The sequence below is a fragment of the Macrotis lagotis genome, chromosome 4 (genome assembly GCF_037893015.1).
Source record: "Macrotis lagotis isolate mMagLag1 chromosome 4, bilby.v1.9.chrom.fasta, whole genome shotgun sequence".
In the NCBI taxonomy this organism is placed as follows: domain Eukaryota; kingdom Metazoa; phylum Chordata; class Mammalia; order Peramelemorphia; family Peramelidae; genus Macrotis; species Macrotis lagotis.
Genome location: NC_133661.1, coordinates 150,773,954 through 150,793,008, shown reverse-complemented (window position 1 = coordinate 150,793,008; position 19,055 = coordinate 150,773,954). Strand labels below are relative to the sequence as shown.

Below are 19,055 nucleotides of genomic sequence, written 5' to 3'. Positions count from 1 at the left end.
TCAAGGAAATCCAAAAATATGCTGAAGAAAATAGCATGCTAAAAACCAGCTTAGGTCAAATGGATAAAACAGTTCAAAAAGTTACTGAGGAGAAGAATACTTTAAAAAGCAAAATTGGCCAGATGGAAAAAGAGATAAGAAAACTCTCTAAGGAGAACAAATCCTTCAGACAAAGAATAGAACTCAGGGAGATTGCTGAATTTACAAGAAATTAGGACTCATTACTTCAAAACCAAAAAAATGAAAAATTAGAAGAAAATGTGAAACATTTCATTGAAAAAACAACTGATAGGGAAAACAGATTTAGGAAAGATAATTTTAAAATTATTGGAATACCTGAAAGTCATGACCAGGAAAAGAGCCTTGACATCATTTTCAAAGAATTAGTACAGGAAAACTGCCCTGATATTCTAGAAGCAGAGGGCAAAATAGAAATGGAGAGAATCCACGGATCCCCCCGAGAAAGAGATCCCAAAAAACCAACCCCTAGGAATATTATAGCCAAGTTCCAGAACTCCCAAGTCAAAGAGAAAATATTACAAGCAACCAAAAGGACACAACTCAAATATCATGGAGCTGCAGTCAGGATCACACAGGACTTAGCAGCAACTACAATGGAAGATTGTAGGGCTTGGAATATAATATACCGGAAGGCAAAAGAGCTTAGAATGCAGCCAAGAATGAACTACCCAGCAAGGCTGAATGTCCTCTTCCAGGGAAATGATGGACTTTCAATGAACCAGGGGAATTTCAAAGGTTCCTTTTGGAATGGCCAGAGCTGAACAGAAGGTTTGACCTTCAGATACAGGACTCAGGTGAAGCATGGAGATTGGAGGAGAGGGGGAAAATATGAGGGACTTAATGTTGATGAACTGCATGTATTCCTGCATAGAAAAATGACACTGATAATACTCATATGAACCTTCTCAGTTAATAGAGCAGGTAGAGGGAGCTTTTATAGTTGAAGCACAGGAGAAAGCTGAATTTGAAGATAAAATATAGTATAAAAATGGAGTCAATAGAAAAAAGGGAAATTAATGGGAGAAAGAAAAAGGAGAGGGGGAATAGGCCAAGATATTTCTTATAATAAGATTTTTCTTTATTACAATGAGCTATTGCAATGATATGGAAGGGGGGAAGGCCAAGGGGGGAATGAGGGAATCTTCACTCTCATCTGATGTGGTTAGGAGAGGAAACAGCATATATACTCAATGAGATATAGGCATCTAGAGTAAGAAGGGGGGGTCAGGGGGAAGGGGGGGATGTGAGTGATGGAGGAAAGGATGGACCATGGGGGGAGAGTGGTCAGATATAACACATTTTCTTTTTTACTTCTTGCAAGGGGCTGGGATTGGATGGCCTGTACGGGACCATAGGGCCAGGTGGATGCTGGGCCTAAGGGGTGGTATAGGGGCTTGGGGCCTCTTGGCCCCAGAGCCGGGGATCTGTCTTCTGTGTCACTCGGCTACCCTACAGCAGAGTCAGAGTGAAAGGAGAAAGAAAATATAGTACATGGTAGTGGAGAAATACGAAAGGAGGGAGTTGCGATCAGCAATGGCAATGGTGGAAAAATATGGAAGTAACTTCTGTGATGGATTTATCATAAAGAATGTGATCCACCTGTGACAGGGTTGTTGGTGTTGGAACAAAGACTCAAGCACATTTATTATTATTATTATTATTATTATTATTATTATTATTATTTTGGGGGGGTGCAGGGCAAATGGGGCTGGGTGGCCTGCCTGGGGCCGCATAGCAGGGTGATCGTTGGTGTCTGAGGCCAGATTTGGACCCGGGTGCTCTTGGCTCAAGGGCCAATGCTCTGTCCACCACCCAGCCACCCCTACTATTATTACTATTTTATTTTATTTTGGGTCTTTTTTTTCTTTTTTTTTTTGGTTTTTGCAGGGCAGTGGGGATCGGGTGGCTTGCATGTCACACAGCTGGGTGATTGTTGGGTTTACAGGGCTGGATGTGGGCTCTGGTGCTCCGTCCATTGCGCCACCTGGCCATACCTACAATTATTACTATTATTTTTTCGATTTTAATTTTTTTCTCTCCTCTTTACTTTACCACTCAAGCGAGTCTATATTTATGGGGGAGGGGGATTTCGTTTACTCTTAAACAAGAATATTTTATTAATGTATAAAAAACATTTGTACAAAATGAGAAAAAAATATTAAATAAAAAAAACTATCAACCTAATCCCCTCCCCTCTCTAGAGGCTAAGATGGTACAATGGGGAGGAGAAGGAATAAAATAGCCTACCATGTGTTGGGACACAAAAAAAAAAAAGGAAAAAAGAGAAATTCTTTCTGAAGTAAGAGTGAAAACAGCTGCTACTTTTAAAAGATTTCTTCTAAAGTAAACTGGACAAAATTTCAGGAATAATCAAGATAAATCATACAGTAAATTTACTAGACAAATCTATTAGAAGTATACAGTCCAGAATGTGGGCTACTTGACGGCAGATGCTATATTTCTCATTTTTCTTTGTATCCCAAAGTGTCTACCATATCACCTCACCTGTCCTTGATAGATGCTTAATAAGCGTTCTTTGAATTAAAGCTGTAATCCCCATTTTCAGTATTTCTAAAGTACTTAGTACCATAATGAAAAGGATTTTTAATTCAAAGGTTGACAAACCAGCAAAAACATTATATTCTTCATTTTAATTATATATTTCAAGCTGAAGACAATGGGGATATTAGAACCCAGCTCAAAAATCTAAACTATCTTTATTCTACACATTAAGATCTCAATTCAACAAAAAATGAGTTAAAGGAATAGAAGTTTAAGCAATTTGTCTAAGGCTGAAGAGTTGTGATGACAATTAGAAAGTTTTCCTTTTTGCCTTATTAGCAAGTCTTTTAAACTTTAACTTTTGATTTATGGGACGGTACCTTAAAACCTTCCAGATCTAGTTGGTACTGAAGCCCAAGATACCTTTGAACATATTAAAATTGTATCATAAGGTTTGAATGTGAGTTTTCCTGAACTGAAAGAGATAAGAGATAACTGAGAGCCAGAGGTTAGCCATGGTGACTAAAACTGACCTTATACTTCAGGTCAGCCTTTCTCCCAAGCTACCAGGGAAAACAATGACCAAAAGATAAGGGATCAAAGAGGGTCTAGGTCAAGAAGTAACAAATAAGGATCTGGTGGGCAAGATTTATGGGGACAATATTTATCTCCATTAAATTCCAAGTCTCTAGTCATTTATTCCTTCACCACTTAAAAGATTACCAAAGAAACCTAGCAGAGGTTAGCCACAGAAAAGGGATGATGCTAGGGTGGAGAGTGAGAAAGATAAGAGATGAAAGTGATAAAAGTTTGTTACTATAGGGAGGTACAAGAAAAATGTGATAACAGTGAACAACTATAAAGTCAGTCATAAGTATGATACAATCTCAAAATTTGTAACCTTATGATTATCACTAAAAGGTAACAATAGCAAAGAACATGGCATTAAAAAGGGCATTTTTAGTTTTAGTTTTCTTTATCAAGAAAACTCTTTAACTATGACCACTATAATTTCGAATCTAACTTTCAATCCTATAACCTTGAAAAGGAGTAACTAATGTTTTATTTTCATTTGAATAGTTAGAAAACCTTAATATATACCCACCATGGCTCCTCTGTAATATGCTGTTGTGATTGTTCGGAATCTTTCCTGACCAGCTGTGTCCCTAAAATTCAAAACAAAGAAAATAATAATATTAAAAGCCATCATTATTGAAGAAAAATTATAAACTATAAGCAGCATATTTCAGGGTAATAAGTGCATTATTTTCTTAAGAAAGAAGAAAAAGAACCCCTGAAATTTGGAGGTGGTAGCAGTTACAAAACCTGATAGGAGATCACAAAGACATCTGTAAAAATCTTGTATCTCAGGAATCCACAGAGCAAGAGAAAAATTGGTGACTCTAGTGGAAACTAGAATATAATGCCCTTCCAAACTTGTAGGAGGATATAATAGTCTCAAATTCTGACTCCAAGTGGGACTATTAAAATCATTTTTAAAAAGCGAAATTTCCTTTTAATATAGATTTCTCCACAAAATAATCAAGTGAACTGGAATAATACAGAAACTACTCAGTAAAGCATACTAAATTGATTTTGTGGAATAATTTTATAGACAACAGCACTCATCAATAAACAGATATCAGAGTCTAACATATATCCTTTGGTAATCCTTCTCACGACTTCCAAACAAAAACTCCAAGCTATTTAAACTAGAGTGATCACTTTTTTTAGGTAAGTAGTACAGCATAAACACTTGGCTGTGTCTAATGAACAGACTCCAAATTTTTCAAGAAACCTCTAGTGAAAAATTAGATTTTCTTGACAATTGGGAAAATCGGTGTCCCAAAATTAGCTACTTGTATCTGGAAATAATTAATTGAGAGTAACTAAGTAGTTTTAAAATGCACTTGCACTTGATACAAGTGCAAAAAACAAGCAAACAAAAAAAAACCACAAACGCACACAACAAAACAAAACAAAAAAACTAATGCAAACTTAACTAAAAAGGTCTACGCACCTCAGGGTAAATTGGATAAATCTATGAAAACATCTGTTTGTGGATATATGGAAAAACAAATAGATATGAGGGGAAGGGCAAAGAAATGAAAATCAGTGGGAGGAAGAGAGCATAAACATTTTAGAACAGCCTGATCAGATTTATTGGCCATGAGAAGTGAGAGGCTGGAGGTTTAAATGTAGAACTAGTTGCTAGTGGAGGTGATAATGAATAGAATTACAAACATCTTGCTTACTCTAAGGATATCAGCTGAAATCAACCTTGAAAATATAATCCAATTCTCTCTTTAACCTAAAATTATCTACTCATCAACAAGTTCTTATGCATCCTTGTTTCCTTGTTCCTACACACAAAATTATAAGAAAATGGGATCAGGAATTCTTTCTCTTCCAAAACACTCAGGAAATAGCATTAGGCTAGAACATAATGGAAAGAGAATGCATTATGTTAAAATCAAGAATTAAATGTTTGAATACCAAATAGAGTATGTATATACCAGTAACACTAGATACTAAATTATTTGGAAACTTTTTTTTTGCATACTAAATTATTAAAAGAAAAACCTATGTTGTAAATGCTGTGTTCCAGTGAACTCAGCATAGTCTGATGGAAAAAGTCTTGGCCTAGGAGACAGGAGACAGGAGACAGGAGACAGGAAACCTGACTCTGTCACTAACTAGTTTGGTGACCTTGAGCAATATACTCTCTCTGAAATTAATTTTCTTTACATGCAAATTAAACTAGCAATTGCTAAAATCTCTTTCCACTGAGATATTTATGATTCTATGAAGACAGGGACAATTGGTTTTTGCCTTCAAGAGAAACCATTTAATTTGTCAGTTTATAAGAACCATCTTAATTAACTGTTTGGATAAATTCATGGCTATCAGTGCAACAGTGTAGACTGAAACACATCCATGCTTTCTCATCCTTCAAGATTCTTATCCACATTCTTCCACAAATCTTATATGTAAGGTCTATCTATAATAATAGAATTCTTTTTGTAGACTTATTTACATTTCATAGGTACTAATATAGCACTCAGACTCTCCATCTTTGACTCTTTTTTGGTTACACTACTGGTCCACTTCCCTTTCTGACTATAGATAATTTTACCAGTATCTTTTACTCAGTCTACTTTTGTAAAAATTTTTCATTGCTGACCCTATACAGGCCCACCATGCATCTTTCTATTGCCCTTTTTAGCTGCAACTTTAATTCTTTGAAGAAAGTATTATTCTGTGTTTCAAAGTCATATAGACTCATTGAGTCACTAATAGAATATTTACATTCCAAGGAGAAGCTTGGGGTCATTAAAAGCAGATTCTGTAATTTTCCCAGATTCATTCAAGACTGTCCTCCTTTCTCTATTCAATTCTGAGCCCTTCATCAACCAAGTGTTGATAAATTCCTCAGATACTTATGGTGGTTTTTCAGTTGTATCCAATTCTTCATGACCCTATGGATCATATCATGCCAATACTGTCCATTAGCAAAGATACTGGAGTTGTTTGCCATTTCCTTCTCCAGTGGATTAAAGCAGACAGAGGTTAAGTGACTTGCCCAAGGTCACACAATAAGTGTCTAAGGCTGGATTTAAAGGTCTTCCTGACTCTAGACCAGCACTCTATCCAATGAGCCTCTCAGCTATAGGCATTTACTGGCTAAATACAAAGGTAAAAGAGAAATGATCTTAATAGTGAAGCATGTAGATAAACCTAAAGATGTATCTCATTTCTTTTCACTTACTGTGAGAATAAAGATGGGATATGTAGTCTTTTTCTCCTGTCCCATTTCAATGATCACCTCTATTTAGGTTCAAAAATGAAGAAAGGTATTTATATTCTAAAATTATCTAGGCTCGTTGCTGCAACTAGTTAGCATTTGCTGTGTGGGTGGAATGTGTAGATATCTAGAAAGATTTTTTAAAAATAGTAAAGTAAATTTTTTCCATATTTGAAGGCCTTTGTTTTAACTGAACTCAACATTACTTCGTTAGTTTTCTATACTATCTGATAAAATTAAGAGGTATTGTTCATAATCCTGATTAAGCTAAAGGGGGTGCACTTGTGCCTGACTTACCAGATCTGCAGTTTGATTTTCTTTCCATCAAGCTCTATTGTTCTTATTTTAAAGTCAATTCCTGTTCAAAAAATACATATATATATTTGTGGTTAAATTTCAAGAAAAAACAAAGATTTCCATTGAATTTAGTATTCTCCAACGCACTAGAAAATGTGCACATAGGATGAAAATGCTATGTTTTCTTTGAATAATATAACTCATGCTGAAGAAAGGAATGTCAACCACTTTGCGGAGAATTCCAACACACATGAAATATTATATATTACAAACTTTAGTATTTCTAGATAAATAGAATACAGTATAAAGTTCCTATCATTCGGGGAGATTAGGGAAAATATTCTTTTCCTCAAACAGATGACAATATTAGCTTAAATTCTTGAATTATTTTTTCCTGGTAAAAGGAGTAGAACACTTTTAAGACTTTCCCTTTCTCTTCTGGTCACTTAAATTCTATACTAGATAATCTTTTTTGTTTCTTTCATCCCCTAGTACTAAGATGCTGTATATATAATCTTTAAAAAATTAAAATGAATGAATAAGTCCAAAAAGCTATTTTAAAAAATTAAAGTGGGGGGGCCAGCTAGGTGGCGCACTGGATAAAGCACCAGTCCTGTAGTCAAGAGGACCTGCGTTCAAATCTGACCTCAGATACATAATATTTACCTAGCTATGTGACCTTGGGTAAGTCACTTAACCCCATTGCCTTGCAAAAGCCAAAAAAAATTAAAGTTATTCATGTTAATATAGTTAACAATATTATATCAATATTTCTGTGTACCATCACAATAGCCTTCATGCTAGAATCTAAACTACCTAGCTTTATTTACTCTTGGGTCCAAAGAAAATCAGCAGGTCTGACAATACAGGAAAGCTATTTGGGACTCAGGCATTTTAACCTCCCTTTTTAGGCTACTAATGCTATGAACACCTAAACAGTTCATTTCAATCAAATACCTTACAAATATCTACTTATTACCTAGTCAGTAAATATAAGTAGTAATTTACTAAATTCTTGCCATCTTTCTATACAATGTATTGTGATAATTGTGCACTGCTACATTATATTCTTTAAATTGGTTCTAGAGATGGTTATATTTCTGAATTTGGCCTTCCACAAGACTCTATTAATAACTTGAAAAAAATGAAAGTATGGGGAACTCTGATCAATATAGTAATCAATCATAATTCTGGTGGACTCTTGATGAAGCTTGCTATCTACTTCCTGATAAAGGCCTAATAGACTTAGAGAACAAATTGAAGTATTTTTGTTTCCTTTTTCAGCAAAGTTAATGGGAATTTGTTTTGGATGACTGTGTGTGTGTGTGTGTGTGTGTGTGTGTGTGTGTGTGTGTGTGTGTGTGTATGTGTCTAATAAATGATTTTCCTTGCCTCCTCAATTGGTGAGGAGGAAGGAGGGAGGGAAAGAAGCAGAGAATTCTGAATAAAAATAAACTAAATTTATTTTATAAAAAAATTAAGTAAGAGATTAAAAACTATTAAATTAAAAACTCAAAAGGAAAGAACTATAAGAATATATATAGCTTAGAACCAAAAGTGGCAAAACTTCTAAAAAAACCTCCAAGAAAAATAGAATGTATCAAATAGAAATCATTGACTCTATTAGACAGCAAGAAATATCAGAAGTCAATTAATTGAAAAAATAAAAGAAAATAAAATATGACATAAAAAACAAGTGACTTAGAAAAAAAGTCTAAATGAAAGAAATTAAGAATCAATGGACTCTGAAAACCATAGGACATTTATTAAGTGCTACCTATGAGGCTACTAGGGGTAATTAGATGCCTCAGTGGATAGAGGGCTGGGCCTGAAATCAAGAAGAATGTTCAAAAGCAACCTCAGACACTTATTAGCTGGCTGACCCTAACCCTAACCTCCACTGAAGGAAATGGCATATCTTTCCCAAGAAAACCTGATGTACAGTATGGTTAAAGTGGGGTCATGAAGAATTGGAGTGCCTGACCAACAACAATGGCCACTAAGTGACTCCATGGATAGAGTCCTGGGCCTGGAATCAGGAAAATCTACATTCCAACCTGCCTCAGTCATAGACTAGGAGTGTCACCCTGGGCAAGTCACATAACCTCGACTAGGTTCAGTTTTCTTATCTATAGAAAAGAGTCTAATAACAGCACCTACTTCTGAGGGGGTGATGTGAGAATCAAAACAGATAGTTGTTAAGCAAGACCTCTGCTCTCCAGGAGCACACAGTCTAATGGGGGAGAGATAGCATGCAAACATCCTGTGTAAATAAGATACATGCAGGATAAATTAGACATAATCCCAAGGAAGGCCTATCATTAAGATCAGAAAAGACTTTTTATAGAAAATGGGATTTTAGTTGGAACTTGAGGGAAGCCAGGAGACAAAGATGAAGAGGGAGAGAATTATAGGCCTGGGGGATAGTCAGTAAAGATGTATGGAGTTGAGAGATAAGTACATGGAAAGAAGGAAGGTGTAAGAAAAGTGGAAAGAAAAAAGAGGCCAGGTTATAAAGGGCTTTAAAAACTAGAGGATTTAATATTTGATCCTAGAGGTAAAAGGGAGCCATTTAGAATTTATTAGATGGGGGTTGGGGTGGGGACATGGTCAGACTAGTCCTTTAGGGAGATCAATTTGACAGATGAGAGGAGGATGGGTTAGAAGGGGGAGAGAACTGAGGCAGAGAAACCAGCCAGCAGGCTGATAGAATAGTATTAATGGTGAAGTGATGAGGACCAGAACCGGGGTGATGGCAGGGTTGGAAGAGAGAAGGCTGAATATTAAAGAGATGTTATGAAGAACTTGACAATAGACGAACATGCAAGTGGGGGGGTACTGGGGAGAGGGAGGGAAGCAGAAAGTAAAGAATTGAAGTTGATGTCAAGGTTGCAAACCTGAGTGATTGGGAGGATTGTGGGAAAGTTAACAAGAAAGTTAGGAAGAGGGAGAGGGCTTGGGAAAAAAGAAAGATAAATTTTAAACATGTTGAATTTAAAATATTTCCAAGACATGCAGTTTGAGATGTCCACTAAGACATCTCATTAGAAATGAAAGTTTGAAGGTCAAGAGAAAGGTTAGAAGTGCATAAACAAATCTGAGAATCCTCTACATAGAGATAATGGATCCAAGACAACAAAAGGTATCACTAAGGAAAATCTTAAGAGATAACAGAGTCCAGTCAGAACACTGGGGGAACCTCTCTAGTTAGTGAGTTGACCCAGATGAAGATTCAGCAAAGGAAGGGTCTGACAGATAGTAGAACCTGTAGAGAGCAATATTTTGAAAACCTAGAGAAAAGCCAGTAAAAAAAGGAGAGGGTGATTCAAAGACTGGAAAGAGGTCAAGAAGAATAAGGATTGAGAAAAGAACATTAGATATGGTAAATGAGATGCTCTAAGTAGATTTCTGCATAAAGTTGATAACTGAGTGCAAGAGAGCAGACAAGATACCAAGAAAGAAAAGAGAGAGAAGGGAGAAAGTAAGTGATAAGATCTGAATATGCCTCAAAGATCCAACAAAGTGGACTAACTAGTGGTAAAGCAAGGACTAAATCCCAGGAAAAGGAGGGCTCCAGACTCAGAAACTGTACTGTACTTGTACTCATTTTATTAGACATTTCACAATTACATTTTAATCTGATTCTGGCCACATGGATTTTATTGGTCAGCTTGACATCTGGATTAGATCACCTCTAAGATCCTTTTTCGATCTCTTAAGTGTAAAAGTGAATGCAATTAACATTTTTTATGAACCAAAACTACTGCAAAATTACTTTTTAGTATTATTATTAATACTATTCCAATTGTCTGTTTAGATTTCAGAGCTCCCAAGAAAAACAGAAAGCTGAAAAACCAGTCATTACCAAAATATACTTTGAAGGGCTAAAATATTACACTTCCTTACAAAAGATGTTTTAGAGATGGTGAAAATTCACAGCAGCCTTTGATAATCTTTAGGTTATAGATCACATTTTAATAATTTTACCAAGATACATTTTACCTTATACTTATAGGAGAATTTCAAAATATTTTAATTACCTGAAATTCTTTATTTAAAACAAGTATGATATGAGATGGAAGAGATGTATCATGGACTGAAATTTTCATTTTTCCCTTAACAGAAAAGATTTTATTAATGGAGCCATTTCTTTGTGAAAATACAGTCTATTAGTTCACAATAGTTTGTTTTCATCTTATTTATTGAATCACTAACATTTTTCTGAGGAAAAATCACTTGGAATTCCCAGGATTCTATTAGAACTCCTAAAAAAAGAAAATTTAGTAGAATTTTTAGAATATATTTTAGTATTAACTTGGAGTAAACAAAAACAGATTAATCATTTCCAAATGAATGTAAAGAAAAAGGGGTGTTGGGGCAGCTAGGTGGTACAGTGGCTAGAGCACCAGCCCTCAGACACTTAATAATTACCTAGCTGTGTGGCCTTGGGCAAGCCACTTAACCCCATTGCCTTGCAAAAAAAAAAAAAACCCTAAAAAAAAACAAGAAAAAGGCTGAATATAAACAAGTATAAAGCAAACATTTTGAACTTGAAAGAAAATACTGAATGCCAAAAACATAATCAGAAAACTAAAGAAAATAAAATGAATTAGAAAACTTTAGATAATCTATTCTGTGAATAGGAAATGGAAAGCTGAACTACATTTACAATACAAATCTATAATAGTGCTATAGAACACCACTTCCTGTGGAACAGGTTACAAATCTGTTTATTTTAATAGTGGTTTTCTACTTCATACTCAGTTAAATGCAATCCTAGATATTAAGGATGAGCTAACTACAATAGCAAACTCAAAGCATGCTAGCAAGAGGCAAAAATTAATATATGAATTATAAATGTGAAAGATATCCTCATTTTTATTTTGAATTACAACAATATTAAAGCTAAAGGCTAAAACACTGAAGTTAATTAGCAATTCAAGGCATTTTTTCTTTTTTCTTTTGTTTTTGTGAGAAAATGCTGTTAAGTGCCTTGCCCAAGGTTACACTGTTAGTAAGCATCAAGTGTCTGAGGCTGAATTGGAACTCAGGTCCTCCTGTCTCCAGGATCAGTGATCTATCTACTGTGCAACTCATAGATTAAAAGATAATTTATATACTTATCTCTCAAATTTTCTGACAAAAAAACAAATTATATTACAACTAATAATAAAAACATAGACACATGTTCAATTTCAGATAAAGGAACTCTAAAACACTAAAAGCATTAAAATGTCAAAGGGAAAAACATGAATAGAAAATAAAACACAACCATATTGTGAAAAATCTGATAAGAATGCTGAAATATCTAGAGTCACTTAACCCCATTGCCTTGCAAAAAAAAAACAACAAAAATTTCTTACAGAAAAAAGAATTTAAATGTTCCTAAGATTTCAGTATTTTTCCTTATCAAAAATTCATGATAAGCTATAACAAAGTAATCCCAAAACAAGAACAATGAAGTTTGCTATTCCTTTTCTTAATTCATTGTTTCTTAGACAATATACCTTAAAAACTAGAAGAGTACTTGAGTCTATTAATCTTCTAAACTTCTTGCATAAGGACCAGATATGACTCTCCTCTAAGCTGGATCCCTTCAAAACTAAAAGATGAAGTAAAAAAATCACTGTTTTTAATCATCCTTTATTATAAGAAAGCCCCATTGGTAAATCACTGAAATTATCACTGGAAAAAATAACACATCAATGACATTTCCTCCAAAATATACTGAAGCTAATCCTTTGGACTCAAGTATTAAATATGTGTCATACTTTCCATTAATCCTGAAATCAGCAAAAAAAATTTTAAATTGCAAAAATATTCCACAAAATCTGATAAAATAATTTAATCTGAAATCATTATTACCTGCCTCATTGTTTTCCAGGAAGAGTTCCAAAGTTCCTAACCCTGTAAGTATTTATACCCTTCCAAAAGATAAAAAATCAAGTAATCTGCTTTGCCTAGTCAGTATGATTCAGTTATTAAGAAAAGGAACATTCTTTTAAGAATGCATAAACTAATGACTGGAGTGGGGAAAAAAATGAAATCATTCTACCACCCAATCCAAAATGAAAGCAGTGCCAGATGTGCAACTCACAACGTTAAGGATTTTGTTAGCTTCGATGCAAACCAGTATCATTGTCACTAAACTGCTGCAAAATCATGCAGCTACCATGGCTAGTATAACAGATGGGTAATTATAACAATCTAATGCTGACTAACAAGATTAAAACAAACAGATGGAACATAGGCAAGTGAAAGGATGAGAGAAATGAAAGATATTTTCCAATTAGGCAATAAAAACAACTCTTTTCATCTTCCCTTCCTCTTTCCTTTCTGCTTTCCTTTCATTCTTCTCTCTTCTCTTTCTATTACCACTATTAATAATAATAATAATAATATTAACTTTTGTATAGTACTAATTTAATATTGATAAAGCATTTTACTTATATTAACTCATTTTGAAATTCAAAGCCCTACTATTCTAAAACCTCTTATTCTAACATAAATAAAATACTCCATAAAACAAGATTTCAAAATGTATAATTCATACCCTAAAATGCATGTATAGTCTAACAAACTTATACAAGTCAATTAGATATATACAGAAAGAGAGCAATATGTCCCCCAAAATTCTTAAAATCAATGTTTTTTCATCCCTTGGAGAAAAAAGAATATAAGATCATAGAAACTATATTTTATATTTATAGAAGTGTATGTACAATATACTTGTATATTGTGAAACAGACAAGTAATATTACACAACTGAAAACATGCAAAGGAGAAGTCTTTACTTCAGTCTGAAACATTAGTTATTAGCTATCACTGATAGATTATGTCACTGAACCAAAAGACTGGGCCAAATGGTAAAAAGTTTCATCAGCTATTTTCCCTCATTTTTATAGCTAATGTAAAACTATATATTCTCTTGAACACACATAATAACTATATAAAATATAAAAAATAAATGCAGTACCAAAATATTCTTTAGGGGTCTTTATGTTCTTTACTGACATCCATATAATACCAGGCCAAACCATATTCACAGGAACCTATAACAAAGGCATCCTATAAAATCAGCCAATATTGCACTGACAAACACTTTTCATTTAGTTGCAAGCATGATGTAGAAGTTAATTATTTCTAGTGGGAAGAAAAAAAATAAAGTCTGCTTTTTGTGAAATTAAATGTCAACAAAGGAGGATTCAAAAAATAAAAAAGGAGGATCCTTCAAGGTTTTCCTTGTTTATTAAAACACTGAAATATCATCAGCAATTATAAAAGAAGTTTTGTAGCCTGTTTCTTCTTTTTTTTTTTTAAGATTTTTGTAAGGCAAATGGGGTTAACTAGCTTGCCCAAGGCCACATAGCTAGGTAATTGTTAAGTGTCTGAGGGTAGATTTGAACTCAGGTACTCCTGACTCCAGGACTGGTGCTCTATCCCCTGCACCTAGCCTGTTTCTTTCAGCTCTCTCTCTAAAATCTTAGTTAAGAAAAATTCTCATACACTTACTTCCTTTTACCCATTATATTTCAAAACATGTTGCTATTTCCAAACAACTGGGCATTAGTACTAGGATCACTGATAATATTTTAACACTTTGAGCCTTTTGGGCAAAAAAGAAACATTTTTTTAAAAAGCATAGTATCTGACTTTTAAAAAAATCAAGTATCGAGAGTCCCCAATATTTGTGAATGATGCCTATATATGAACCAATTTCTTGTCCCCTCATTACTGACCCAGAGAGGTGCCATCTTTCATCCAAATACAGAGATGACTTTTTCTCATGTAGATAAAGGACAGATACAGAAACACAGCCAATGTACCTGGATGCCTAAAAGTGGGATTTGGAATGTATATTCCATTATAGATAGAATGTTATACACAGTGATTAAATGTAGTATTTTTGTAATTATTATTAATGTCTATTATCATTTAAACAGGTTATTGTGTAATACTCTATACCTAACAGAAGATGAGTTTTGAGTACCAAACCACTAACTTACAAAAGAACTTCAGGACAAACAAAACCTCCTCAGTTAGGGGGGTTGTTTATCCTCGGACCTGATAATTTATAATACTTTGCAAGGATCTGTCTCAATTCCTTATCTGTAAAATGAACCCCCCCCCAAAAAAAGAGTCACAAAGAGTCAGAAGCAACTGAACAACAACCTAATAATAATAATAATAATAATAATAATAATAATAATAATAATAATAATAAAGCAAAGGGCTAAAGTACCAGAGATATAAAGAAAGGCAAAAGGTCCTGCCCTGAAAGAAGTCAAATGGAGACAGCATGCAAACAATTATGTACAGACTATACACAAGACAAAGTGGAGACAAGCTTAGAGGAAAGACATTAATAATATGAAAGAGTGGGAAATTCTTCTTGAAAGATATGAAGAAAGGGGAATTTTTAGCAGAGACTTTAAGAAAGTCACTCAAAAGACAAAGGGGATAAAAGTACAATTTCAGTTAAAATATGTGAGAAAGAAGAAGCTTAAAAATAAGGATTTCTGTAATTAATTTATACTATAATTTATTAATCATTTACAACTAATATAATTATTATAAGAGGAAATGGGTAACTGAGTTCTCCTTTCTAAACTGAATACAGAATTTAAAAAGCAACTCTGTTGATAACTGCTGGATATCCTCTCAAACTCACAAAGGCCCTGAATGATTTTGCTTTGCAGATTTTCTGTTTCTTCCTCATTCTGTAAGAAAAGACCCTCTTCTCAGGATTCCTTATTATAACCATGTCATTGAGGGATTAAAATAAACCTACTTCTTGGGTATGGTAAGGAGGAATTGCCTGAGCTCATTCTAAGGGAAATATCAAACACAAATATACACAAACACATGGGTTTTTGAAAAATCTGTCATGTTTTAATGTTTTATGCTTAAATATACTTATTTACATAGATCTCTACGTAATCAGAATTTCAATGAACTGACAGTAATATCCTAATTTCAACTGCAGGTTAAAAACACAAAGAAAAACAAAACTATCCATTCATGGGATTATTGTATTGGACAAGATAATTTTAACAATGTACTGACAATCAAGCCTGGGGCAAGATTTCTACAATGTGTTGTCACAATTTTTAGGTAAGGAAGATAGTCATTCTGTCAGGAAGTGGATCTATCAGTGATGAAAAGAAGTTAAGAAATATGGTGATGACTAGTTATTTTTCACCCTGAATAGCACCTATTCAGCAGGATAGAGTTTGCTGAGGTAAACAGTATAATGAACATCAGGAACTGGCAAAAAAACAAACCCGAAAAATAAAACACAACTATCAAGGAAAATAGTATAAGCTCAGTGTATCAGAAAAGCATCTGGAATAGTCAGTCCAAATTTTGGTAATCAAAAGACTTCTGCAGTACTCAGGGCAGACATCTAAGTGAGTTTTTTTAATTGTATTTATTTGAGGTAATGGGGTTAAGAGACTTGCCCAAGGTCACACAGGTAGGCAATTATTAAGTGTCTGAAGCCCAATTTGAACTCAGGTCCTCTTGACTCTAGAGCCAGTGCTCTATCCACTGAGTCACCTAGCCACAACTGTTAGTCTTTAAAACACAGGTTTCCCACATATAGATTATAGAACAGAAAATGGAACCCTTTCTGTTTTCATTTTAGTTTAGTTTTCATTTTAGAATGTAATTTTTTTAAGGGTCAGAATAAAACTGGTATAAATTGCTCAAAGTGGAGAAACTAAGTGGAGGTTGTTACTATATCTTAGTTTAACTGCCCAAAGGGGGATGCTTGAAGAAAATCAAGTTGACTAATGAAAGGATTTAAAGATAACATTCTAGGTTTCACTTTGTAATAAGTAATATATTGGGGAATGATTTCTAAATGATTTTCTATTATACAAAACTCCAAGCAGTAATTCTGCCATATCAACATGAAAGCAAATAATTATCTCTCCTAACAGGGTAAACAAGTAGTTTATGTCTGTCACAAATAACAAATATGGTCATTTTTCACTGTTCTGTTTAGAAGGTCTGATTTAGCTCTTTGAAAGTAAGTTGCCATATTAAAAAACATACACAGGAACAAATACCAAAACACCTTTCTCCATGTCTGCCATATATCCTTCTAAACTTTCAATCTTGGAAAATTTTAAATTAATTCTTAATCCATGTTATTAGAATATCACACTATGGAGGAGATTAATAAATTAATGTTAAGGATTGTGATATTGAATCTAAGGTTAGGAACTCCACTAGACAAAAATGAAAAGTCTCACATTTTAGTGAAATCACTTTCACAATGGAGAAGGCACAGAGAAGGCATCATTAGGTAGAAGTTTGTCTGAAAAAGATTAGGGGAGTTTTAAGGGGACTACAAGCTCAATGCATGTCAGCAATGTGATGTGGTGGCCAAAAAATACCCTAATAGGACGTGCATGAAGAGATGTGTTAACTCCTAGGAGTAATTCTTTACCCTTTAGGTCAGACCATATTGGGAATCCTGTATTCAGTTTTGAACTCCATTAAAAAGTTTTATGTTAAAGAAAATCCAGGAGAGCAACACAATGATACAAGGTCACGTTATCAGGAGATGATAAAAGAACAAGTATGTTTAACCTAAAGAAGGCAAGTCAAGTGTTATATGAAAGGATATAATGGAGGCAGCATGGTGTAGGAGACAGAGCATCAGACTTAAGAGTCTAGATGACATGAGTTCAAATATTGTCTCATAGATTTACAAACTGTGGAACCCAGAGCAAATCATTTAACCTTTCTGTGATGTAGTTTCCTCAACTGTATAATGTAGGAGGTAGAATAAATGGCCTCTAAGGTCCCCTCCAGTTTTGATCCTATTTTTAGTAGGATCCCTCTTAATGACTTAGAGGCATTCCATTTGACTCTAGGGGGTAGAACCAAGACAGGTGGTAGAAGCTAAGATAGAGGCAGTAAGGACTGATGTCAAGAGCTTCCTAACAATTAAAAATGTCCAAAAATTGAATAGGTCCTCTCTATGTTTTGGTTCTTAATCTATGAGGTTTCCCTCGGTCCAACCAAAATTAAATCTCTGGATTAGATCTGGAATTGACCTAGTTTCCCTGGAGAGTAGTATAGGGCAGAGATGTCTTTGATATTCCATGATATCAGATGCATTAGTTTAGAACTTGAACATAGAAGAAAGTTGAGATTTTGGAAGATGACAAAATTCTGCTGCAAAGTAGAATTTCTAAAGAACAGACAACAGACCTGTGAAATAAATAGAAAAATAGTCATTATATTCACTTATGTTAAATATATTTTCTTTTTATCTAATTTATTAAGTCTGACATAGTATAATCTAGTACATGTATATGTCTGTGCCTGGGCTTCAAAAATGGCTCATTATCTTCCATCAGGGGCAAAAATCACAGACTCTCTCACTATCAATTTACAATTTTCCACTCAACTGTAAATTTCGGGGCAGGATGCCCTAATGATCTGAAGTGGTAATATGTTGACATGCTAGTTGGCCAGGCCTTCCAAATCAGAAGTTGGGCACAGCACCAGCAACATTTTCAAGCTCTGAGTCAGAACAGAGCATTATAGCCCATGAACTGACTCTGACTGTGGATCTGTTGACTCTATTCCCTAATCCACAGATTGCAAACTCTGGTAAATAGTCATAGTAACCTGAAAGAGTTTATGTACTATCATGATTAGCTATACTCTCCCACTCTACTTATCCAACCTATTATGCAATAACATCATAAGAGAATATCCTCTTATTAAATTCTTTCTGCATTTCATATAAGCACTGAGGATACAAAGGGAGGCATAAACACTTCTTGCTCTTGAGAAATTTATCTATTAATAAGGAAGCCCACATTTAAGAATTAGCATTTGGGGGGGGCTGGGAAAAAGGCTCCTGCAGAGTGGCCTGTAAGTAGAATTCTGAAGGATTCTAAGAGACAGAAGTAAGGAGAGAGACTGGTCTAGGATAGGGACATCCTGTAGGATAGGACATTGTATGGGAGGAAAAGCAAGTAAAGAAATATGACTGTATCACAGAGTGTAGGAGGATGAGTAAAGTGTGAGACTGGAAAGGTGGGTAGGGGTTAGTTTGTGCAGAGCTTTAAATGTCAGTAAATTAGTCAAAATATACTAAGCACCATACACTGGCAATACAAAGAAAGCTAAATTCCTGCCTTGGAGAAGCTCACGAACTAATGGGGAATGCCTTCTATTAAAATGCTAAACAAATATTTCCTACTTGAGATGATGGGGAGCCCCTGGAATTTACTAAGTAGAAAAAGATCAGTCCTAGGCTTTAGAAAACCCCTGCTGGCAGCTATTCAGGAGAATGGATAGGAGTGAACAGAAACTTAACAAAAGAATCCATTTAGAAAGCTACCACAAGAATTCCTGCTAGAAATGACAGACTTGAACTAGGACAGTTGAGATCAATAAAGGA

General features: G+C 34.5%; 1 protein-coding gene across 1 annotated transcript in view; it reads right to left on the bottom strand.

The window, feature by feature from the left end:
- RAB8B (RAB8B, member RAS oncogene family) overlaps nt 1-19,055 on the bottom strand; it is a 101,813-nt gene that overhangs the window by 22,231 nt on the left and 60,527 nt on the right. Inside the window, exons 2-3 of the mRNA XM_074234338.1 lie at nt 6,626-6,686; nt 3,629-3,689 (exon numbers count right to left, since the gene is read on the bottom strand). Of these exons, the coding sequence (XP_074090439.1) occupies nt 3,629-3,689; nt 6,626-6,686 (122 nt within the window). The remainder of the gene's footprint in view (nt 1-3,628; nt 3,690-6,625; nt 6,687-19,055) is intronic.